The following is a 25,196-nucleotide window of genomic DNA, read 5'->3' as shown; positions in this document are numbered from 1 at the left end:
AAGTTTTTCTTTAATTTAGTCAATATCGGCAACTGAAATCCCAGCCCTGTGGAAAATCAGTAACAACAACCCAATTGCCTTCACTGGAGGCAGAATAATACTGACTGTGTCCATGACTTGGTTTGATTTGAAAGCAAGAACAAGGCTATGTGTGTTGTGATTGCGGGCTGGACTGGGCAATGGAAATAAGTTCTTGCAAACTTGGGAACTGACCTTTTATTTTCAGTAATAAATCTCATTTTTTGTTGTGTCATAACATCTGGCTGGAAACAGGAAGGAGGACTGTATAACACAGCTGATCTTGCTGAGCTGGACCACAAATTGTAGGCTGAATTTGAATTAACTTGGGGGTTGAGAGAGAGGAGCAAAGAAGCTGAGGAAGAGAACAAAGATGATTCAGTTCACATGGTGCATGCTTCTCAGTATCGCCTGAGGCAGAAGCACAGCGAGGCAGTGGCCAGTCCCAGGACTGCCATCAGGACTGCGGTACCTCAGAACTCCCTTCTCCTGTTCTCTGAGCATGGGAATATTTCTACCTTTTTCTTAGGTCATTTGTGTTGCACATATGATGTGGGATTCATATCCCATAAGAAATATCCCGTAAGAAATTAACCTTAAATAGTTAAGGTTAGGTGAGATCGTTCCTACCAATTATTCACGTGGACAGTTATTCCAAACTTTCCTTCAGCAATACCTGCCGAGTGTCCAGCAACGCTTCTGAAAGCTGTGGGAGAGGTGGACAAACTGTTTTTCCTCAGACATTTTGTAAATCCTCACAGCTCTCAGATGCAGAAAGACTCTCCAAGCAGGAGCAAAGGCTGCACATACATACCAGCTTCCTTCGGTTTTGGAAGGTGTTTTACAGAGTGACATAAATCATTGCACTTATGCGGAAGAGAACAACACAGCCGTTGTAATTATTAACGGCAAAAAACCATCATCCACAGTTCTCTACTACACTTCATGTTGTCATATTGCAAGTGAAATTAAAGAGACATATAAAGCTATTTTCAGATAATTACTTAACCTTGAGCAAATACTTGTGTGGTGTGGACTACTGAAGGACCTTCCTCTCACCTAGAGGCAGAAGAGGCTGAAGAAGTTGGTCGCTGCTGTGTCACTATCATGCCCTCGAAAGCTATGGAAGAGGCTTTCCTTCTCCAGGCAGACAGGTCGCATTTAAATATCCCTGAAGCAGCTTTAAGATGCATCTGTGGTTAAACAGAGTCCTTGATAGCTGGGACTTATGTAATTGAACTAGAATAAAACCTATTTAACGCATTGTTTCTTTCTGCTCTTCAGAAGATGCAACATGGTGACAGCGGATTTGGTAACCTCTGTATTTTTTATCTGTTGGCTTTGCACAGCCTCCAACACAGGAGCCCACAGAGTAAGACAAACATCTGCAGTCTTCCGGCCGTGCCACGGCGATCTCCAGGCACCACGGGCTCAGTGTAGTGCAGACCTAGTTCAGTTAGAAATTTCTCTAATTACACCAAGATCGCCTCTGCTGCTTTTATGCAACATACGTATGTGTTTCCTGCACTTTATAATAAACTAATTCATTTACAGTTTCATTTCTGTATGTGGTAAACTGAACTGTTCATATTGCTTCAGAAAAACAGCAAGTACTCTAACAGTGGTGAACCTGAAAAACTGCCAGTCTTGAATGAATACGAGGGGATAATTGAAGTTATTCACAATAATTGCATGTTCTAGGCTTCTAATATGTTTTTGTTTTTTATTTGTAGTTTTAGAGGATTGTGCTTCGGTGCATCACTTAGTGTGGCTGAGCGTTGTCTAGTTAGTTGTTGCAGTGGTATTTGAGTCTTACACACATCTTTTGTATGGCATTAGTCACAAGATTGTAATCTATCTAAAGCCATGAGCAGTAGGAGCGCTAATATCAAGACTTAAGTAATTTGCAATTTATCTTAGGCATGGCAATGGCAATTCTAGTGATGGAGCTTCTAGAAAATACCTCATAACTGAAGGGCACTGAGAGTCGGAAAGCAAAATAAGCTGCTGGGCTTTCTGAAGAGAGGAAACAATTTACTTTTGCACTTCTCCCTCTCCTGTTTCCCATCCTCCCCGCTAAAAAAGCTAAATTGCAATTGTCATCATTGGCCTGTCTGCTTCTGATGGTTGCAGATATTTCTTCAAGGTCAGCACCAGTCTCATATCTAAAACTGCCCCTCTGCTAATTATGGCAAGCATGTGCAGAGCTATTTGCAATAAAATAGTGGGACTGAGAGACCTGTTTACACATCTGTGCATTCATTGCCATGCTATATGATACTGTTTTCAAGTGCAGAAAATAACAGGGATACTGAYGAACATCACCAGATATTCTCTGTTGGCTTTCTTCTCTTCTCCACTAAATGAACTGTGAAACGAGCACAGCCCAGTGCTCTGATGGGCCTGAGGAGGACTTGTAGCACAGGTACCAGCTAGGCCAGAATATCACTGAAGCTCACTTCATGCTAACTAATCTTTTGCTTTCCCAGGACAACCCAGCCTTTTCAAAAGTTTGCAAAGCATCTGCAGCCTTACAGGTTTCCTGGACCGGAAATCTCATTCTCACTTCTAAAATGAACCCCAAAATGGGGAAATCGTAGGAAGGTACCTGGGTAATGTTGTTTTAAGYTTGGCAATCTATTGCTGAATGCTCCCACATGCAGTGTAGGCTTTTCGTGAAGGAGTCGGTGGAGAAAATTGCTCTGACGATTGAAGCACAAGTTCTGCTTTCTCTCCCAAGACTCTACTCAGCTGCTGAAGTATATTTTAGCTAGTTACCTGGGCACACTTCAGTAAATCTTTCTGGCATGTTCACAGCTCGATTAACGCACATTTTGATTGGAAATTAGATGCTCAAATCAGTAATAGAGGTTATTMAAATCACAATGAGTATTTCACCTGAGAAAGGATAACTATTGGTAGGTTCAAGAATTTTCCACATGCAGAATCTTTCTGATTTCTAGTTCAGTAATATAACAGAAAACTAGCTACAAAATGTGAAAGAAATAAACTCTTAAAAATGAGGAATTATTTTTCCTTGTTTTTCTATCTGCTGTCCTTATTTACAAGGTTTGTTCACCTCATTACAATTTCATATATAAAAGTCTGGGAGACAGGCTCTTAAAGTTACGTGAATTGTGTTTTGATGGCTGTTTTGGTCCTTTGAGGTGTGATATTTCTCACCCTCCTGGGTACTTGCCCCAGTTTTGTCTGTGCTGCATTCATTGTAAGATACTGGACAAACCAGTTGCTCTTTCTGTCAGTTGTGCATATTGGGAACATTAGGAGGGTTAACCAGGAACTTCATTTAAACTGTGCATACAATATGAAAATTGCTTTTTATCTACAGATTATATACTGTCCTTGACTTGCATATGCATACACATGCAAACATCTTTGTGTATGGTTAAATATGCTCTTAAAATGCGTGCCTGTAAATCGTGCACCTCCAACAATAGCTCATTCAGAATTTATAATTTTTTCTGTGAAAAAGCATATAGATAACTCACAATTCCCTTCACAATAACCAGGGCTTGGTAAGCAGTCACTGCTACAGCAGTTATGTTAGAGCATGCTTACTCTAATGAAAATATACTGGCATTTGTATAAAGAGTGTAAACAGCAACTCTAGTAACTAGYAGTTATAGTAACTACTAAGTAGTAAACTATTAAGTTAAAATCGCTAGTTGTGCTAAGCGTTAAGCACTGATTGCTAGATAACAGTTCAATTATTAAAATATTTCTAAAAGTTTTTTTGGCCTTAATATAAAAATGTTGCAGTATTACATATGGTTTTTATATTTTTGCCTCCAGAGTTTTCAGGAATTTCTTCCATCAGGCTTTATCCCTGTGGGGACTTTCATTAAAGAAAAAAAAAAAAACTCGTATACAATTTATTCATTCTTATATCATCTGCATAGATCTACTAATATGTCATTTTGTGCACTTTAACCTTATTGCTAGCTTACCTTTTCCATAGCTATTCCTGTTGTCTTATGGTCTGCTTCATCCTGGTACTGAGATACTTAAAGCAAACGCTTTGGTTAGGGAGTATTATATRGAAAATGCACTGTATAGTTGTGTTGTTTACATTCAGTGTACCAAAATTTAAATTTTCTTATTGGTGTGGGGATGTTGAAGCAGGTAATGTGAATGTATGTTTGCATCTGCTTGTCCAAGGAAAAAAAATATAGGTAGATTGTTCACTTATTTGTGATGCCACCTCCTGTGGGGAATGTTGCATTGGAAGTGTGCGAGAACGGGGCATGGSTTTTTCTGAAAGAGCAGAGATAACAACTGAAATCTTAACTAGGGAATAARCCAGTAAGTTATTAATCAGTACTTTCCATTTCTGTGCTGCACTCCTTACTAGATTGTCTTTACTGTTACCCATCTTATGCTTCTCTAGCTATTTCTTGTACATGAGGATAAATCTTAGTTTAAATTTCTTTTGTGGAGGAGAAAATGTAATTGAATCACATTGAGATCAATACAAACTATATAAGAAGCTATGAATTATTTTTCTAGCCCACTAGGTACTGAGATGGAGGCACTAGTATCTCATGTGAAATACTAGAATAATTTTCTTCTGCCGAGTAAGTAAACGTTTCATCATGGAAAGAAAAACATATTTAATGTTTCTTCCCCCCCCCATTCATTTCTGTGTGAAGAAGTCTTTTTGACCCTTCTTTGGTTTTGTTGACTCAGTTTTTAATTTAAAATGCTCATTGCAGTCTTGGTCTTTTGCATTACATGTGCCCAGAGCGGTAGTGGAACYGTGGTTGTGATACACAGGAGCGCACACCTGCAGGAACGCATCCTTTCCATGCTTAAACGAGGGCTGGATCTGTAAAAACGACTGCAGCAGGTCGCTAGCGTGCTGCGGATGGACTTCTGGCATCACTCGACCATTTTTAACAATCATTACARTTGCTGTTGAGTAGCTTACGTCTCAGGAGAGTTAGTTTGGGGTACCTCTCTTTTTAAATTAAAAACACAAAATATATATCATCAAATTAATGTTTCTAACCTTTCAAWCTGCAAGATTTTTTTACTACCTTTATTTTTTTATTTTTATTTTTTTATCACTATTCTTATATTCTAAGCGTACCTCCGGTAAATAAATGCATTCAAATTTATTGTTTAGTTGGCACAGCTCCCTGGAATTTYGTGGTCTCATTTGAAACGTTTTTCTCGTGGCTCTCCCCCCCCCCCTTGGAAGGTGGGTGGCTTACCCTCGTGTAGCCCGTGGTGATTTGCGGCTCAGGATTAGCGTTGGGCCCTTTTGCCTGCACGTGTGTACATGGGAAGCTGAGCCAGCTCGTTTCTCGGGGCAGATCGGGTCTGGGCTCCGCTGGGGCTGGAGCTGCTCCAGTTCTGTTCCAGCTCGGGTCAAGAGGGTTTGGGGCAACCAGCCGGCTTGGGCCGGGGCAGCGTTTTCCGCAGCGGAAGCGGCACAGGGCGCTGTGCGGACGGGCGTCACCTGCGCTCTCCCGGACCCGCCGAGGCGTCGGCAGCGCCTCCAGCTTCCCTCTCGCTCCCGGGCTCCGGCAGCTGGGACGGAGGAGCCGGGGAAAAGTAGCCGCGGCTCTGCGCCGCAGGCAAGGCTTGACGTGCCTCCCGCCGGGGTCCAAGCGCCCTGCGGGCCGGGGCGTTCGCCTCGGGTGTAAAACCAGACTTTTTTTTTTTGACCATTTATTCTGAATAGGCAACCAGAAATATCTGGAAAAAAAACGTATAACATAAAATAAAAGATTTCCATTATAGTTCAAACTGAAGAGCAGTTGGTGCGAATTCCGACTCCGATTTGGTTCATCCGAAGATGCGCGATACACGTGCATGCAGGCCTGAAGAGGGGAGCAAAACTGTGCCGGGCTGCGYGGCGCTGGGCATGGTTAGCGGGAGCCTGCGGCTAACGCTTCGGGATGCAAAACGTTGGAAACAAACTACGTGCGCGCTGGKATCTGAGATACCAAAGAGCACCGAAAATAATAGACTTGAGTGCTCTGTGTGATGGGTCTTGCTTTGGTTGCTGTTTGATTTTGATTACATAAMTGTGCAGTGAGATTAAATAAAAATCAGGAGGAGTTACTTTCATAGTTTAAATACCCTAAACTATAAAGAACCATAAAACAAGATCTTAGAAAGGATGTCGTGTCTTCGCACAGGAGAGCGGCTGCACCGAGCCTCTGCAGGAATTGCGTCTTGCGAGCACCGTACAGAAACAGCGAAACTGTGCAGTTTGGGGGATTTTCTTTTTGTTTATTTTTTTCCTAGATAGCAGGAAAAAGATAGTAGTAAGGAAGGCTGCTACAGGGAATTCTGAATATTATCACTGTGAGGAAAAAATATTGCAACTGTTCTCCTCAACAGCTAAAAAGGAGATGATATTATATCATTCAGTAAATATTAATTCTATTGCAGCAGAAAGATCATGTTGTGATTAGGCACCATATAAAGGCACATGTTAAATTTGACAAGTAAATGAATCTTGTYTGTATTTTTCCAATCTTTTAAAACTGACAAGTTATCTAGAAGTTCTTCTTTATTTCCTTTGCTTGCAATCAAGAATTAGTAAAWTATTAGGAAATGCCTCTTGCTCTARTTTAGAGAAAGATTYGAAARGSGCTCCTGCATCCAAAATAATGTCCTGAATGTCGAACATTACTTGGTTTTGTTTCTTTTAGAAGTCAGTGTCACGATGGGAGCTGTGTGGTGCTGAGCATTTCTGAAAAAATGACCTTCACTTTTTTTATTAATTAACTATTGAGCTCTTCTGATAATTTTGTACCAATCATGACTGGTGAGAGTTTTAAAAAAAATGGTCCTTTTTTTTAAAAAAAAAAATGGCTTTTAAAAATTTATTTTTAATGTATCATAGTAGATAGGATGGGGAGACAATGAATTATACAATTCTCGAACAATACCTTTTCATTATCATGCTGAAAGAAATACTTGGATTTAAAGATGTTATCTATTATTCCAAAAAATACACTTATTTTCCTTTTTTTTTCAGCGTCTTGTTGAAGCTGCAGAAGATGCTTACTTGAAACATGAGTTTGATGCTGACTTGCAGGTAATTAGTAATTATTTTCTTAAATATTTATCATTAGAGTGTGCCATAAAGGTTTATACAACAGCTTACTTGAAGAACTGCTGTAGAAAGCYGTGTATGTGAGTAATAGAARGATGCTGATTACAGAAAACGGAATTAATGAAGCCTGGCTCAGTRTTTTGACAGGTTATACATTCAGTGTTTGTGTGTTGGGAGACCTAGCAGGTGGATTTTACTTTTCCAGAGATTCCATTTAAATTCCCCGCATGTCTGCTTAGGTCAAGATTTTTAAACGCAGTAATTAGCCTGTTTCATCGTTGCAGTGTCCTGGCAAAGAATTGTTCTACAGAGAGTTGAATATGCAGATGGGGTGGGAACCCACCGGGCTCAGGATGACCTTGCTTTGTGCAAATGGTTTGCATCTGGAGCTGCGGCTGGAGCAAACACCACTTTTTTCCCCTTACCGAGAAGCCCTTAGAGCCATACCGTTACAGGCTCAAAACGCTGCTTTTAGGAATAACACGGGAGGGTGAAGCAGTGTGGCAACGTACAGTGGAAAATGTTTAAGAGAAAAACCTTTGAGAAAATAGTTTTAAAAAAATTGACAATAGAAAGTTTAATAAAAGTATTACTCAATACTTTAATGAGTAAATATATTAATGCCTTTAACGAATTCCTATATCCTTGGTTCTTGACTGCTATCTTAGGTGGAGTTTTATTTACTCTGACTCTAGCTATCTAAATCTATTTTTAAAACTTTCTCTGAATATCAGTCACCTGTCTGCTTAAATTTTGAACTTAAATATTATGGGAARAGTCTTCTGTTTCTATTGATTTCTTCCAATACATGCATTTAAGAGATGCACAGAATAGTAAGCTCTGTTTACAGAATTTACCATGGTTACTTCCAGGAATCAAAAAAATACTTTCTGTTAATGAGAAGATAACGCAAATAACTGATTTCTGTGCAGAATGAGAACCTGAGTGAAATTTTCAGAGCTAAGTGTAAAAAACTGGGTTTAGAAGGCTGTGATATTGAGATCAGTAAGGATAAAACGAGTATTCRTGTTGTTGTGTTCGGGGAGGGCTGGCTCCTGTATGCAAATGCCGTAGAGCTCGGCTGCCTCGCAGCCTTTAGAGGTGTGCTGCCTTTCGTTGTTTGGAACTTCGTCCCTTGAAGAGACAGGGGCTGTTGTCCGAATAAATCAGAAACACACTTAGAGAAGACRTTTCTAAAGGTCTGGAGTAAGTGCTGCTTCGCTGCAGGATAGTTCTCACTTTGACAAAGTCCTTCATTTGCTGAGGCTCTGAAGATATTAACGCTTTCAGGAAGCCAGTTAAAAGCTATTTGTGTCAGCAGCATTAACCGGGCGATCAAGTCTGCGTGTAGAGCGCTGTTGTTTGTTCGTGCCGCGGTCCGTCGGAGCTGATCAGTTGTTCATCTCGGCTGGAGTGACCCCTCCGCAACCCTCGCTGGGCGATTGTTGTTCTTTATCAAAAATCTCGTCCTACCATCTGCTCGATCTAAAATAACGSCCAGAACGGTTTGATAGTGTAGATGGAAGTGGAGAGGGACAGAAGGTTTATATAATATACAGTTGATAAAATTCTGCTATCGAAGAAGAATTTGTGGAGTCTCYTTTGCCTTGGCCTGGGTGGGGAGGACAGGATTAAATGCTTCGAATTAGTGGTATATGATACAGCACCGTTCTGTGCTCTTTGTGCTCAGGTATCCTGGAAATAGGAAACAGATAAACAAACTGCTTTTGTCCTTTTTATTGGTCCAACATCACCTCTTATGTCTCGAGGAGAGTATAGATAATATTGTGTCAGTACATAAAAATGATATAAGGGAGAAATAAAATTATATTAATATTTTTATTGACTGTGAAAAACACTGACTTAAGGAAAATAACAATTGCAAGAGTTCATCTGTTAGATTGTTAGTGTTCTCTTCAGTAATGCTGAAATTATATTATTTGGTTAGATCAGATTTGGTCCCTTATGGGTATTTTTCTCTAACATTTTTGTTTTTATCCTTAGTTATTCTATAGGCATTCTAATCAATATACTGTAATGCTGCATAATGATCTAAGCAGTCAGGTATCTATCCTTGGCAATGAATCTATTGGCACCACCACCAAAAACCTCGTAGTTATAAACGTAAATAAAACTGCCTGTGAATTGAAACAAATAAATCAAAATGGTTGATATGATGTTTAACTCATCAGCATCGTATATTGTGAGCTTGAGTTATGGCCAAACTCAGAATTGGAGAGCTCTGCTGTTAAAGCTTTGACCTGCAGTGTTTGGGCTTGGTCTCCGGTTCTCTCAGGGATTTGAACYGAGAGCTGCAGTCGTTGCAAGCTGCCAGGAAATGACCTTCTAAATGTCACTTAAATTTGAACCTTTAAGCCAATTCAGGATGTATATTGTTTCAAAGTTTTTCTATATAGGATGATATTAAGGATAGTTTTCAAATTGTTCTTAAGTGGAGCAAGTATTATTCATGCCTAATAGTGTATTTAGGGTTATAAGATATATTAACGTTCATATTACTATGGCAAGTTGCCTTGTCACAATATTTCCAGTCTTACAGGATCCCTTGCCTTGCTTTATACTGGACTCTGTCTTTGTGCTCGCCTTTATGTAAAATGCGGTGAGGTATGATCCATTCCCCCTGAATCCTGTGGCTTAAATATGGTAGAAAAAAGCTATTTAGGAACCAATTGCCAAGCACAGACCCAGCAAGAGTATTGGATGTTACAGATTCTGAAATGATTTTGTAGCTGTCTTCTAGTTTTGTTGACTTAATGCTTGCTAGAGGATTATAGTTTGGAGAAAGAAGAGAGAGTCATATCTCTCCGTAGGAAATGATTCATTCAAAAGAAATTTTATATTATTTGTAATTACCGCGGTTCTTGCCTGAAATTTGACCTCCTGATCCTTTAATTACTTTGTGCTTGGGTATGTGTTTCTTAAGATGTAAAGTTTCTTGTTATGACTCACTGAAATGATGGTGGAGTTTGTATCCAGACCCCTGGAGGAGGCTCTGACGTGGGAAACTCTGTGAGAGCTGTTGTACGCCCAAGGATTTGCTGCAAGAGGCAGTCCGTACAACCACGCAGATTTAGAGGCTCTCTTCTCCCACTACGTTTCCTGAAACCACTGGAAACGTGGCAGACTTTGGTGTGGAAAAACACCCCCATGTGATACTGAGCTGCAATTTTTATGTGGTTACTATGTAGGGTGTAAAGATGTACACCTTTACTATGTAAAGATGTAGCGATGTGGCTTGTGTTGGAGCCTGAGTTCTCTACAGTATCACAGTATTTGCGTGAGAGTATCTGAGTTCACTCTTAGGATATTTTTGGTGCCCTAGAAATACAGTACAGTAGTGCTGACATTTGAGCAGAGTTCAGGATAAGATCTATTGTGGTATTGTGTTATTTCTGTTTTTCACGAGGTGGATGCATCAGCAGTGGATCTGATGCTGGAGTTCATGATAGACCAATAAAAGCAACTTGCATCTATATAGTAGTATAGTAGTAGTAATATAGTATAGTAAATACCATAATTTTAGAATCAGTGAAGACTTGTAATGCTCTGTTAATCCTAGCCAGTTTTCATATCTTTGGTTCTGGTGACAGGAGGCAGTCATTTGATAAACTATTTCATTTTGACTACCTGTTCACTTACAAAACCGTTCCATTTTATGCATTAACTAAGTACATCGATTCACTAGCAGTATATTCCAGCTGAATTTTCTGTGCAAATGTGTGATACAATAATAGAAAAGAAAAGTCTGTAAYGGAGTATACGGTACTGCACAGTCGATGTCACTTGAATTATGAGATGTTTAGACAGATACCTGTCAGTTGTTTCCTTTTCAGGTAGTTGTATTTTCACTTCCTGGATAAGAAAGGATAGATTCAAGTCCCAGTCCTTTAAGATAGTTGAGTTTACTTCAATTTTATGCCACAAAGATAGATTAGGATTGATCAGATGGTTTTTAGAAAAGTGACACTTTTTTCTAAAACCACTCAAAGTTACAAGTATAGTGGGATAAAAAAGGATAATGTTATAAAGCTACTTTCCTATTTTTTGGGTTTTTTTTTCAGACCCATAGCATATGATAAAGTCATAAGGAAGAGGTTTTCAAAACTATATCAGAGTTAGGTACCTGTCTCCCAGCTTTCACTGGCTGTTCACTCCYGAATGCACTTTGTGTTGTTGAAAATCTTATCTTCCGTCACAGAGATAACATTGACTGTAGAAACATCTGGTGACATGAGCAGGCACAAATTTAAGGATTTTCCAGTGGTTTACCCAGACAAACTACTTATTTTTTAATACATATATGACCATCTTTGGAAACATATCTTTTGTAGAGTTTCTAAGGTTTAACTGGACAGCAAAMTTAGCAAAAGAAGGCTGGGGAAAAGAATTAGTCCGTAAGCTTTATAGTTTTTGGGTCTAATCCTGCAACTGCTAATGCTACTAGAGAGTTTATTGTTGGCTTTTAAGGCAAGTTACTTTCCATAATTTTGAAATTCAAACTGCTAGATATAGAGCCTAAATATAGACATATAACAGCTGCTACTTTTCAAATTCTGACCTGTATGTTTATCTAACATAATGATATCATTCAAAAATTTATAATGATGCATTGTTAAATACGGAAGTATTAAATTAAAATTTAATCGAATAGATGGTAATTACATTCATATCAGTTACTGGAAAATACAAGGACAAGAGATAATTGAGAATATCTATTCTACATAATCTTATTACTTTTTTATTATAACACATGCATTACTTTCATGTTAGTATTTTAGAAAAGTCTGTTTGCATATTTATTATCGCAATAATTTGGAATGAAGCACATGATAACTAGATTTGCATTCCGTTGGTATTAATGTTTTTCTAAATGTTAGAACTATACTCACAAGACTTAAGTCTTCTTCTTGAGGTGTCCTGAACATCCACAATTCAAAGGGAAATCTGTTGGACTTGCAAGCACTCAGAGCCACTTACTCAAACGACTTTTTGAAAAGTGGATTTAAAAGAGTAATGGAGCATCTGAATTTTGATGCATTTCATAGATTAATTATCCAAGGCACTTTCTGATTCAGAAATCAAACTTTCTAGATTCCAACCCTGGAAATTGAATATGAGATYTGACAGTCTGGATTTTTTTTGTATAACTTTTATTATTTTGCGGCCCAAATTACCATYAACTATATTTGTACTGCACATGGAAAGTGTACCTGTACCTCATAAGAAAGCATAAGGCAAAGATCCTTAATAAGCATAAATCTAAGTTGGTTTTGATGTTCCTGTGCAACTCCTGCTGAAGTAGCTACTGTGTCTGGACACATGACAGCTTATTCAGTTGTAAATGGAGCTCAGGGTGCCTCACCCGGGACCTGCTCAGTGTTTTGGTCACTGTGTTCCTGTAATGCCTCTCACCCCCATGCCTGGTTCTTCCGTAAGTCTGCGTGTCCAAATGGAGGCACCGTCTGAATATAGCTATGATGCAGCAGTGATACAGGAAAGTTGCCGGGACCCGCAGAATTTGCTACTCTTGAATTTCCCAAGTATTTCAAAGTTTTCCRTACTGATCAAAAGTTTAGGGAGATCAAGGAAAAGCAGTCAACATAGTTCTGCACTGTTGTTAAAAACAAAACAAAAACAACTCCYAAACTCTTAAGAATTACGCAGCAATTTGAGGGCTAGGATGAAGGAAAAAGGGCAATAAAAGCTTCTACCTTATCTACCCTTTAAAAGCATATGCCTAGTGAGTCAGAACTGCGYGGCAGAACAGGACACACTTATCCTAAATGATGAAAGCATCAAGTAGAGTCTTTGTTCTGTTTCAGTTTGTTCTCTGTTAAATAAACTTTTTCAGAAAATGCATCTGTACTTGTTTCTGAAAGGAAAAAGAAAAGGAAGAAAAAAGCTCCAACTTTGTGACTCTTAATTTCTCTCTACTCTTTCTGTGAGCTCAAAGTAAGGACTTTGTGGCTACTCTAATACTGGTGCTCTATCAAATTGACTTCCTGATTTTTAGCTCTAAGGAGAARCCCTTTCTGCAAAGAGCACTTTAACTCTGCTATTTACTATTTAGTTGTTGACACTGGGAAGAGAAAAGAAAAGAAAAAAGGCTGCAGGACCATAAAGAAGTCAATGAATTTCAGATGATACTGGTTACAAATTCTCTGCAATTGATGAGCATATAAAATAACCTGCAGAGCAAGACCTTCACATCATTTTCACACTGCATGCATGAGAGGGATTAAATATCAGAAAAGCAGCATACAGAGAAAGAGAGGCCATGGACCTCTTTGGATTATTTTCATCTCCAAGCTTTTATCTATTTTGTTGCTTCTGGTAACTGAGCAGAAAAAGAGAACAAACTTTTATGAGGCCATCAAAAGTAAGCTACAGCTAACTATTTCTTAGGGGAAGTAATTTTCATTAGCTTTTTAGCTTTGGAGTTTTGTAGGATTTCATTGAAGGAAGGAGAGAAAATTGTTGGGTTTTTTTTTTTAAGGCAATTGCTATCATCAAATACATTTTMATCACTTCGACTCATTTGTCTTTCTAAGAATTTCTAAACCCTCTTAATACAAACAAATTAAATGTAAATTACTAGAACTATTTTATTTTTATTGTTTATGTTCATAACTTCTATTGACAAAAATCGAGTTGAAAAGTTAAGCACAGAAATGCATGAATTTTTAACTCACTATCTCAGAAGCAGAGATGCAGGAGATGGTTTTTCAGCAGTTAGTGGTTTCTCTGCCAGTACATAATTACTTGGCATTTTGGTGCCATTTTGCCCTATGTAAGGGGGCCATCAAAAAAGAGCRGCAATGTTCAGCCAGTATAGTTCAGGACCTCTCCTATTCGACGCGGAGCTCAAGAGCAAAGGAATTGGCAGCTCTGGTTGGAATTTGCTGTTGGAAATAATGTGCTCCTCTTCTGAGGCAGTTTGCCATGGAGTTGCAGAGCTGCATCCTTCTGAGTGCAGCTCTCGGACTTCTAGTACCTTGACAAGTTAAACTTATTAAGCGTCTATCAGGAACAATTTTCTTGCAATTCTGGGTTTATTCTCGCCTTCTCTCTCGTGATGGCATTGGCCATATTTCAATGCCTGCACAGAATTAGGCTCAACAAACAGGATRTGTTCTGATTCTTGCATTTTGGGGAGAGTTTTCATCTCCTCTGGCCTCTTAAAATGTGTTGCAGGTTCTGATCCTTTATGGCCATTTGTCTGAGGGTGCACATAATTATGTTTGAGTTATTTTGCAATACTCCTGAAAGGAGCAGTTGATTTAGATGACTAGAATATACACTACAAATCATACTATTCTAGTAACCTTTACATAGCTTATCAGTTTAGTTATCTTTTGATTTTCARATGTACCAAAATGAACAGATGTACTGACGATAAATTCAGCTCTACCCCATCAAATACAAACAGTGCTATTGCCTGGTGATGTTTGCTTTAAGTAATTAGAGATCTGAAACACGACATTGTGAAAGAATCATACGACAGAGCAGGTAATTCTGTCATCTCAGAATTTTTCTGTTTATATTTATTTGTCCTGTTATTATGCTTGCTTGCAAAATGAGAAGGAAATAGTTTTCTCATCCCACAAGCATTCTCAAAATCTCAAGTTCTACGAAGCACTGAGATATTCTGAAGCTTTTCCAGGGCATGAGAAACCTCCTCTTCAGATCGGCTCGTACTTGGGTAGGTGGGGCGCTCGGTCAGGACGTGAGGAGCCTGCTCGAGTTGCTTCTCTAGTGAATTTTAAGTTATTTGTGTGATGTGAAACAATTGTAACAGAAGAGAAAGCGAGAGGCTGGGCTCGGGAAAGCCTGATGGATGGGGCAGTGGCTGTGGATCTCAGAGGCCTTAATTTGAGTTCCTGTTCTGATTGATGCCGTGGATTTGAGCTGCAGCGCAAGTCTCTTTCTCCCTAGCAGAGTTCTACAAGAAAGAAATGTGTCTTCTCAAACTAGAAGGAATCACAGGTCAGGTCTAACAGCAAGACAGAGCAGGAAGTATTTACCTACCTATAAGCATGCATAAAATTTTCCCATTCCTGTGCTCAAGTCATTAAGTATTTTCAGGTTGCTTTTCTGTAAGTCCTGTATAAGAACTAGAGGAGGGAGGGGGACACTATGGGACAAATTTTTAGCAGCAAATCGACTRCAGTACTTTTATGCTACAGTCTTAATGTGATGATAGTATTAGCCTTAAAATCAGATTGAAGTTTGTCGTACCAAGCTGGGAGTCACAGTAAACTTGTGAGAACTTCAGGCTTCGCAAACGTCCTCTTTCGGGGTGGCCAGGGCTGCTTCCAAGGGCCGGGCAGACGGTAAGGGAGCGTAAGAGTAGGCAACGCCCGCAGGCGTCGTCAAGCCGGGCTTCGGGGACGGAGGAGGAGGCGCGGCGGGCGCAGGAGCGGCGCCCCGGGCGCAGGAGCGGCGCCCCGGGCGAGACGGGGAGGAAGGTCGGGGCGCTCCTGCGAGCGCGCGGCGCTGCCCCGGCCCGGGGAGCTTGGGTCGTCAGGGTCAGAGCAGACGGGGTGGCGAGAGGGGGGTGAAAACGCGTCTCCAGCAGGCGTTTATCGGACTAGCAGTCGCYGGTTCGAACAGATGGGGAAAGCAGACAGGAGCCGGAGACGGAAAAGGAGGAACGGCCACGCGAGCGGGGCGGCGGCGCTGCCAGCGCTTCGTGTTGGGGCGCGAGTCGGAGATTGAACGTTTAGTTTATAGCGTACGGTACGGGCGGGCAGGGGCCGCTGGCGCCCCGGGAAGGCGCGCGGCAAAGTGCGTTCGAGGAATCTATCTTAAACACCTGTTTAATTCTGTATGTCCTCACGTGTGCTTTGCATTTAGGTTCTGGGACGTGGACAGGACTACGTGCTTGGGCGCTTGGAGGAGCAGGCAGTGCTGGAGTTAATGTTTTTATTTATAAGGCTCGCTGGTCAGTGATACTGAGCTCCCCTCCAGGGAAAAAAAAAAAGTCCTTATTTCACTCTTGCAAAATTCAATGCCCTATTGTTCTCACTTTCCTGAAGTCACTGTTTATAACATTGCTCTCCTTTCCCCTCCGAGGAATAATATAATTTATTGGAGCAGTTCATTCATAGTCTATGTGATATCTATCTTTTGGGACAGAGATACCTTTTGCATGAAGTACACACTGTGAGCTTCAAACTCTTCCTGTTTGCTTTATGTGAAAGGGTTTGTAATCAGGAATATTTATGCATCCTGGTACCCAGTTGTGCTGCGCTTGCTGTTTTCTGCTCTTCGTAGAAAATTAAACTTTYTTCCTTTTTGGCTCACACCTACCTGAAAAGCAAAAGATTTTAGAATATTACCCTGTGGATTTATGATTACGAGGCAGATAGCCAGTAATAAGCAATGATATCTGATACTTCAGGCCAGACATACTCTGCTTTTTTTCCACCTTTTTCCTATTATCTTTAGGTTTAATAAACTATAAATGGAAGAAATATATAGCAGACTATCTTTTCTCTTCTAGTGCATTTCCCCCTCCCCCGCTAAGGTGCTTGGTGATAAGATCAAATTAAAGGTTTTATGATCTTATATTCTTCCAAATTGGTGTTTAGGAATGGGCAAATTATTGAAAGGGGGTGAAGTAATTTAGAGTTTTTCATTTTTGTGGGAGAGCAGCTTTTTGTTATACARATATCATTTTCAATGGGAAAAATAACATTATAGATAAAGATTTAATGAATATATATAAGAAAGGCAAGATAGAAGTCACAAAGCAATTCTTTGCTTTAGGTGAAGTCACAGTGCTGACTTGCAGAGTATGAAAGTGAAYAAATCGCGGAAGATCATAGAGGAAATACTGCCAGAGTATTATATACACTGCTTATTGTAGGAAAAAGCTATTTTCTTGCCATTTGCGTATAAGATAAGGAGTGAGAAACAGCTGCATTCATACCTTAACATTTCAGTTGCATGGTATTGTTTCTTTGTTTTTGAATTTCACATAATTGCTGACTACAAAATTAAAACACCAAGCTCATTATTTCAATCTTAAGATACAACTTGCTTTAGACTTGTGCTTTGTCTCCAGCTGTAGTGTCTGTGTGTTGAGCTTCATTAACTTGAAACAGAAGGAGCCCCTGCTTTTGTGTTGAAGTTAATTAACGCTGGTAATGATTATTGTCTGAAAATTTTCTGGGTTCAAGTAGGTTATTTTGTTTCTGCCAATGTTTTCACGCGTCATTTCATTGATCGTGTGGTTGGACGGTCCATAATATACAGTATTTGTAGGAATTCAGTGAAACATGATTTTTTAATCATAACAATACATTTGCATATTTTTTAATGGATAGTTGAAAGCTTTTATTTGTGAAATGATCACTACTGAATTTTAAACTCAGATTTTGTGAAAATCATTTGTAAAAATAAAAATGATTATCTTTCCTTGAATAATAGGTAATAGTACAAAATATTGAAAATTTATTAATATCAAGGGCCACAGTGAAGGGCTGCCAGGTCTTTTTAATGTAAAAACAAAGTTTRCAAAATATGATAAATCTATGATGACAAAAACTTCAGACTAATCCCTACATACTATTATAGTTCTGAATGTAACTGATCGTAGGAAATCATTACGCACATTTATGTAGATGTGTAGTTTAGTATTTATGTTTTGGTCATTTTTTTCAATGGTCTGCATTTCAACCCTATGTATATTGCCTGATACACAAATCTTTATTGCTAGTTTTGGGTCATGGTGTATAGTAGGTGTCCTGTTAAAATAATTCTCTGTCAAGGGCGTTTCTAAGGTCAGGCCTAGGGGTATTACAACAAAGCCTGGCAGATAAATACATGAACTGATGAAATAAAAAATAAAGGATGTACTTGCCTATGGGAAAAGCTTGAAAAAAAAAATTATGGTGCTTTCCTTGAAAAATTATAGAGGCCAAGTTTCAATAAGTGTTTTGGTAATTCATACCAAAAAAAACAGCATTACAGTATAATTAATATGTTTTCATGTTATGTTTAAAACTGAAATATGGAATATGCAGATTAACTGCTGTATAGCTGAAGCTTTCAGACTAGTCAGCTGGGATATTTAAATTGGCTTTTCGAGCACTTGATCAGAGAAATATCACTCTGGGTTCAAAATGTGCCTATTAAAGGTACTAGTGAATTCTTTTTGTATATTTTGTGACTATGTGAGGCTCCAGTTGATGAGGCCGGCTCAAGAGCTTTCTGTATTGTATGCAAAACTGAATTTTGCAGCAAAAAAGGGGAGAGTTGGGGTGTGTGKGGGGGATCCTGGAAGGGACATGAAGCAGAAGGTCATGGGCAGAGGGCTGGTGGTGGGGTGAGGAGGGCTGCTCCAGCTGGTAGGGCTGTGGGCTTGTGGCAGGTTTGTGATTTTTAAATGGGTTTATGGGACTGCAGTTGGGTAAAAAGGAGTGAAAAGAGGTCAGCTGAAGCTGATCGTTCTTGCTGGGGCAAGCTCTGTAGTATTTTTCACAAGATCAGTTGCCACTTCAGATCCCTGCAAGCCTTGTCCTGCCGCAAGCATTGTATCTCTGAGTGCGTTCGTGTAGTACCCGAGGATCCAGTTTTGCTTTGCTGTTAGCTTCCTGCAAACACTTAAGCAAATTAATAGTCCCATGGAGTATAACATCACTAATAAATGATGGAGGCAGGGATGCTCAGAGATGAGCTAAATGCTCACCTCTCACTGAAAGGCTAAATCCTATTTTGCCTTTTGAAAATTGTCCTCATTGTCCTCATTTTTACTGAAAAATTCCCTTACAGGTAAATGGTTATTGAACTATTTCTCAGAAGTCAAATGATTTTTTTTCCCCCCTATACTGACCCAAATTTCTAGTCTTTAACTACCTGTAAAAGGGTCAGGGTTGTGAAAAGACATAGTGAAGATTAGTGCTGTTCTGAAAAATACTAAATTTCTACATCTACTCCCCATCCCCACTGCTTTCCATCTTTCCGGACTGCAATCTACTATTGATTTTATGAGATCTCTATTCTGTGGGGTCTATTACAGATTATAGAAGAAGAAATCAGAAGATCAATTGAAATTTATAAAATAGAGACTATAGGATGTAGTATAAAATACTTGAATCTTTAAATATTCATTGTTTTGGTACAAGTTCTGCACCAAGTTCCTTGGAAAAGCAGCTTATTAACATAGATTTTGTGTGTGTGTGTGTGTATACACACACACACACATATATATAACCTAATGCTGTCTTGGTAAATACCTAGTTATGTTTTTTGACCAAATAATGTCTCCATACTTAAACTTTCTGCAGTCCTGGCAGTGCCAGCGTTCCTGTGGAGCGGGAATTGCCAGGTCTGTGGAGAAATGGGGCTAATTTAAGGAGATTCTGCTGAGAGAAGGCAATGAACAGTATGCGGTGGAGATGAAGCAGCTTTAAACGAGGGCCCCTTGCAGTCCTCACTGAAGGCTGSTGTATGGCAGGTTTTACACCTTCCTTGCTTTCACTTCAATCAAGAAGTACTAATTCAGCCGCACTTAGAGCTGGATGTAATGCTACATGACCCATGCAGCTCCCTCTCCTACCCCCTGCCCCCATTCATTGGTGTTTTCTTTTTCCCTGTAATGTTTCAAGATTTGTACCTTTTTCTCCTTCTATTGCAACGCAGGTTTGTCTCATCTTCCCATCCGCCCTTGGCATGTTAGGAGATGCAGCTGGGAAGAGGAATTCAGTTAAGGAACCRGAACTGTCGGGTCCAAAGCATGCCGATTCACTTGTGGTGTCCTACACGTGTAAATTGTACCACTGTACCTCTGTARATCACAGGTGACCTGGGACAGCAGGGTAAATCTGGGCAGGCGCAAGCAGAGGACTCGTAGGATACGCGGTGCTGTCAGGTGTTGCCTTMCCCTTCCTCTTCAGGCCGCAGTCCGGTTCTGCTTTCGACTGATAAAGCATGTGTTCAGTGACATCCTCCTGTGCGCCCTGAGGATGTTTCTGACGGTCTCATTGCCTTTTCCCATGGCTGCTTAACGCCTCGTAGTACACGTGTATGTTCACCCCCTGCGTACGGACGTGTGTGTGTTCTTGTTCCCAGGTAGTCCTGGATATTTCCTTGTGGATTTCGTGAGCATTACACTTCCACTTGTGTGCAAGTGACCTCCAGAGGAYGGTATAAAGCTGTATTTTCTGAACTGGATTTTACAGTGTTGTAAACGGTGACATCGTTGTATRTACACCCCAGTCTAGAATGATGAATACAGCAAATGCAGCCTTGCCCACTGGCTGGCAAGCATGTGCTCCAGGCCTAGATTTAACAGACACTTTCATATTCCATTCTTGGAATAGRAAAATAACATTTTTGTCTTTTTTGATTTTTGCATTMGTAAAATGAGGTCAGGAAATCTGTTAATTTATCTTTAAAAATGTTTAAAAATCATTTCCTTTTCTTATCTGGACATTTAAGTAGGTTGCGCTCCCTCGTGATTGAGTCTCTGAAGGAAAGCATTAGCAGACCCACATAACTGATGATCCTTTAATGATATGTAATGGCAAGTTCTGTTTTCCATTATTGTTACCCTACATGCTGAACTGTAACTGCCTTGATACCAGAATGTATATTGATATATAATTGATTTAGTAACATTTTATCAATTGAACTGYCTTGCACTAACTAAAAACATGCCTCCATGTCTTCCACAAAAGTGATAGTTCTTGCGTTCAGGGCAGATATACAAGTCTCTATAGATGGTCACTTCCTTCAGCATCGAGGARCTGGCAAAAGACAGTATTGCCTGAATCAGTACAATCAAATTGTATTTAGGTTTCATGGGTGAAATGTAATCAGTTGGGAGTAGACCTTTYATTTTTTATTTAAAAAATATTTTAAATGTTTTACTTTAATTACATTGTTTTTTGATTGTGCTGTCTCAACAAATTGTCCTCGGGYTCTGCTTCCCCGTGAAGCTCCTTGATGGCAATGAAGGTGGTTGACGATCTGAAAGTGTTGCTTATCTTCTTGATCAGTATTATGTCATTATTTACTGGTGCCTCCTATCTGTATACATCTCTCAGCTGGTGTTTAGCTTAAAAATTCTAGCGCAAGGATTACTTCGTGTATGTGTTCATGTGTGTGTTTATAATAGCAGTTAGCACATTTAGGTCCTGTCCCATGACTCACTCCTACGTGCTATTTACTTAAATAAACAGTGCAATACAGTTGCCACTTAGCTGTGCTACTCTGGGACATATGAACCATTCTAACCAAAAGATTACAAAGAAGGATTGATAAGTGTTCAAGGATGTGTAGCTAGCCTAAGTGAAAATTATAATACTACCTTAATATTTGAGTTTTGAGGGTGTATTAAAATATTGCTAAGTTCCTCTAGATACTCAAAGGACAAATACAGGAATTTTTAATAGCTGGAAAAATATAATAACAGAATTGGTGACGTATATTAGAAGTAGATACGTACTGACTAAGGTAAGGCTTCACAGTTGCCAGTATTTCAAACTTTCTATACTAGGAGTAGGATTGTTTTTTAAGGCTTACAATTCTGGCAAGTTATAGCAGCAAATCTTGTTGTAGTGTATTGTAAGTTAGCACCTACATTACTGGAACTATAGAAATTATTTAGTATTAGGCCCTCCCCTCCTTGCCTTTTCAGTGGCCCTTTATGTTCCAGTGGTTTAGATTCAAGCTTTTACAGTATTAGCAATATTAAGCCAGTGAGCTTTCAGAACCAAAAGTTTATGGAAAAAAAGAATTGCTGTTTGCACTTTGTGAATATCAGTGTTTGGCAGATCCAAAGTTCTGTCAAAAAAATCTGCATTAGTTTTAAACTTCAAATTTCAAATTTGAAAAAAAAATCACTTCTGATATACCTGGACACTTTGACAAATTGAACTCAAAAATCACCACCACATAAAGATTTTGTGTTTTAGTGTATATGTTTACATTGTCCTTTTTTGCCTCTTAAATTATGACATTGTTTGTATCTGCATTAACATTGATTACTTTAATTCTGTTAAATATTAATTAAATATAAATGTTAGCTTAATGTTTTTTTGTATGACTGATTGTAAATCAGGTCTTCCTTGCATGCTGTTCTGAACTGATAGTAATAGCAGCATCAGTAGCATTCGTGTTCATTATCATAGGCAGAAATGGTAATATCAATTCATATGTACTTCTTATTGTTTGCTTTTTGTGTGCAGTGACTTTAATAGCTGATTTTTCCCACTATCATAGGAACTGCTTTGAAAAAATATGAAGTGCAAATACAAAGCAGGTTAAGTTATTTAATAGCCTTTTTGGTGGTAATTTTTGAAAAATCAAGAATGTCTGTGTTATTTCACACTAATTTTGGAATGTAATCCACAATTTCATTTATTTCCTCTTTACTTGCTATTCTGTAGAGGAATTATTTCTGATCTATGGGGTAAAATTAATGCTATAGTGCTTTGCATTCTCAACTCAACCTTCATACCCCAAAAGCAACCTATAAACAGTTCCTTAATTTGAAAAATATAAGTTCTTCCACAGTTACAGATAGACAATTTTAGTTTTTTTTCAATGTAAAAAATGATGAATAGTATGTAATTAAAATAGAAGCAGGATCACATACTCATCAAGTTTCCCTAATACCATGATGCTGTGCCCTTTCCTTGACAAACAAAATGATATCGCCCTAGGGGATCTGAATGACTCTCAGGATATCTCTTCCCACAAATATATAGTCTCCTCTCATGAGGAATTTCCAAAACTCTCAAGTGGATAACTCATTTCTAATATTTTCACAGTAAAAATAAGCCATTCATAAAATAGCATTAAGTAAATCCTTGAAAATGTCACTGAACGTATATATTTGATGTACAAAAATTCATGGGTCACAGTACATTATTACTGTTCTTAGTTGTAAGTTAGTGGAAAGCAAGCATATGCATACATAAAGAACAGATCTCTTTTAATCTAAAGCTATACTAAATATTTTCTTAGAGGCCATGTTCAGCTTTACCTTGCCAGATACAAATTTTTCCCCCCATCTACTTGCTTCTAAACAAAGTTGCTAACAAAGTACAGCTAAACAAAGAATAATACCTCTCTATTTATGCCTTTAAAAGTTAACCTTTTTTTTTCAAGTCTCGCTAGCAAGATACTCGCCAGATACTCGGTTATGGTCCAGACGATTGTAATGAATACTGCAGAAAAGCAGGTCTGGAACATATCCCAGCTGTTCAATGGGACAAGTACCATAACATTACTAGCCACTAGATGCCACTCTTGTTTCATCCCAGGACAAGCCTGAGAGTATTTATGATTGTTTAAAAAACCCAGCTATGCCCTCCCACCCGCAAACCCCTTTAAAGATGTTCCTTTGGTACTTTAGCTATCTTGCATTTTTTAAATTAAAGTTACAATATGACCCAATTGTTTATAGTAGTCTTTTCTTTCTCAATAATTTTGCACTTGTTTATAAATATTGCAAAACTATCCCCAGACATTTTTTTTATCATGTGCTTCTTGCATAGTGACATTTTGTTGTGTCTCATTTCTGTCTTTGGGTGGGACTCGCAAGCTTTTGGCATATGTGTTCATCTGCTCTTCTAACTGATTTTGCAGGTCCTTATGCTGCAATAAGCTCTAAATTTAGTTCTTTGATTCCACAAAGTGCCTCATCTGTGTTTTTTCTATAGATATGGTAGGAGTCTTAAGTATAATAACTTCTTCTACATTCAGATTTTACTGGTGCTAACCACTGTATTACAATAGCATGATGTTTTCATCCTAGTTGCCTATTTGCATATTCTTATCTCCTAGTTTGCATCTTTCAGGCTTTTCTTAGCCTGTTAGTTGATGAAGAATAAGTATAAAAATGCTCATGCTATTTGATACAAAGCAGAAAAAGCTTAAAAAAAGATAAAAAGACAATTTCCTTATAACACTCAACATAACAAATTTTAAATTTCATCAACACAAGGCATAATGCAGAACTTAGTCTGCATTTGAATTTCTTTGTTAAATCTCATAAAAGAAACTGGCAACTCCAAATGCAGGGACAATTAAAATAGTAGGATTTTTTTTCCAAATTCATCTAAAGAAAGAAATCTTCTAAAGAAAATATTGTGCAGATCTGAAGATTTGTATAAGAATCACTCCTTTTTGCATCTTATAAATTATGTGGAATATAACGGTCAATTGTACCTAGAAAAATGTTTTCATATTCTGGAATTCCTTTTAAAATTATAACTCAAAATTAAATAAGAAAATTGCCTTCCCCAAACTTTCCGGAAGGAAAGCAAAACCAAAAGGAAATRGTGATGATGTCAGTAACATCGGACAAACAAGTCTTCAAATGTCTGAAAACATCAAAGGTAGGATTAAATATGCTCCCTTTTGTTAGTAGGGCTGAATCTGTTCTCCTCTGTTTGTGTGAATTATGGTATAGCCTTTCATTATGTGATTTTTATGCTATTTCCCATATAACATCAAATATTTTTATTGCAACTTTAAATGTATATGTGAGAGAGCTTCTAGTACTGTAAACTATTTGCATGCTAGCCAGAGTCAATGAAAATCACTGACTTGAAAAATACACAGTACATGTTTTTGTAAGTAACCTGCAACAACCTGTGTATAACAAAACTGAGTAACAATGAAAAATTACAGGGATATAAAGACCTTCTACACATTCAATTAAGTCTGGGTCAGATTTATCTGAATACTCTCCAGTTTATATGGAGAGCGTACCATGAATTAATACAAAAACACGGAATAAACATCCATTGGCAAAGCTAGATCCCTAGAGGCATACACACAGCTCATCGTTATCGCCAGCGAGGCTCCAGAGAGAGAAATGCGAATAGAAGGTCAAGTCCTGTGAGCACAGGGGAAAGATCTTGGCGCGTAAAGATGCGTCAGTAGAAACAAGACTGGATTATTTAAAGAAAAGTAGAGCCCTTTTTCTAGGGAGCGTGTGAGAGTAGAGAACTGTGTGCACAAAAAAAAAAAAAAAAAAAAAAAAAAAAAAGAGAAAGAAAAGGAAAAAAAAAAAAAAATCTGAATCTGTTACATTTTATGTTTT

The 25,196-nt window shown here is 38.6% G+C and overlaps 1 protein-coding gene across 1 annotated transcript in view; it reads left to right on the top strand.

Annotated features, from left to right (window-relative positions):
- Window positions 1–25,196, top strand: part of CACNA2D3 (calcium voltage-gated channel auxiliary subunit alpha2delta 3) — a 452,513-nt gene that overhangs the window by 128,857 nt on the left and 298,460 nt on the right. The window contains exon 4 of the mRNA XM_085302579.1: window positions 7,034–7,093. Coding sequence (XP_085158705.1) covers window positions 7,034–7,093 — 60 coding nt within the window. The remainder of the gene's footprint in view (window positions 1–7,033; window positions 7,094–25,196) is intronic.

Source organism: Rhea americana, unplaced genomic scaffold, assembly GCF_003343005.1.
Source record: "Rhea americana isolate MKP2758 unplaced genomic scaffold, rheAme1 scaffold_19, whole genome shotgun sequence".
In the NCBI taxonomy this organism is placed as follows: domain Eukaryota; kingdom Metazoa; phylum Chordata; class Aves; order Rheiformes; family Rheidae; genus Rhea; species Rhea americana.
The sequence above is the reverse complement of the archived record's forward strand: the minus strand, read 5'-3'. Positions and strand labels throughout refer to the sequence as shown.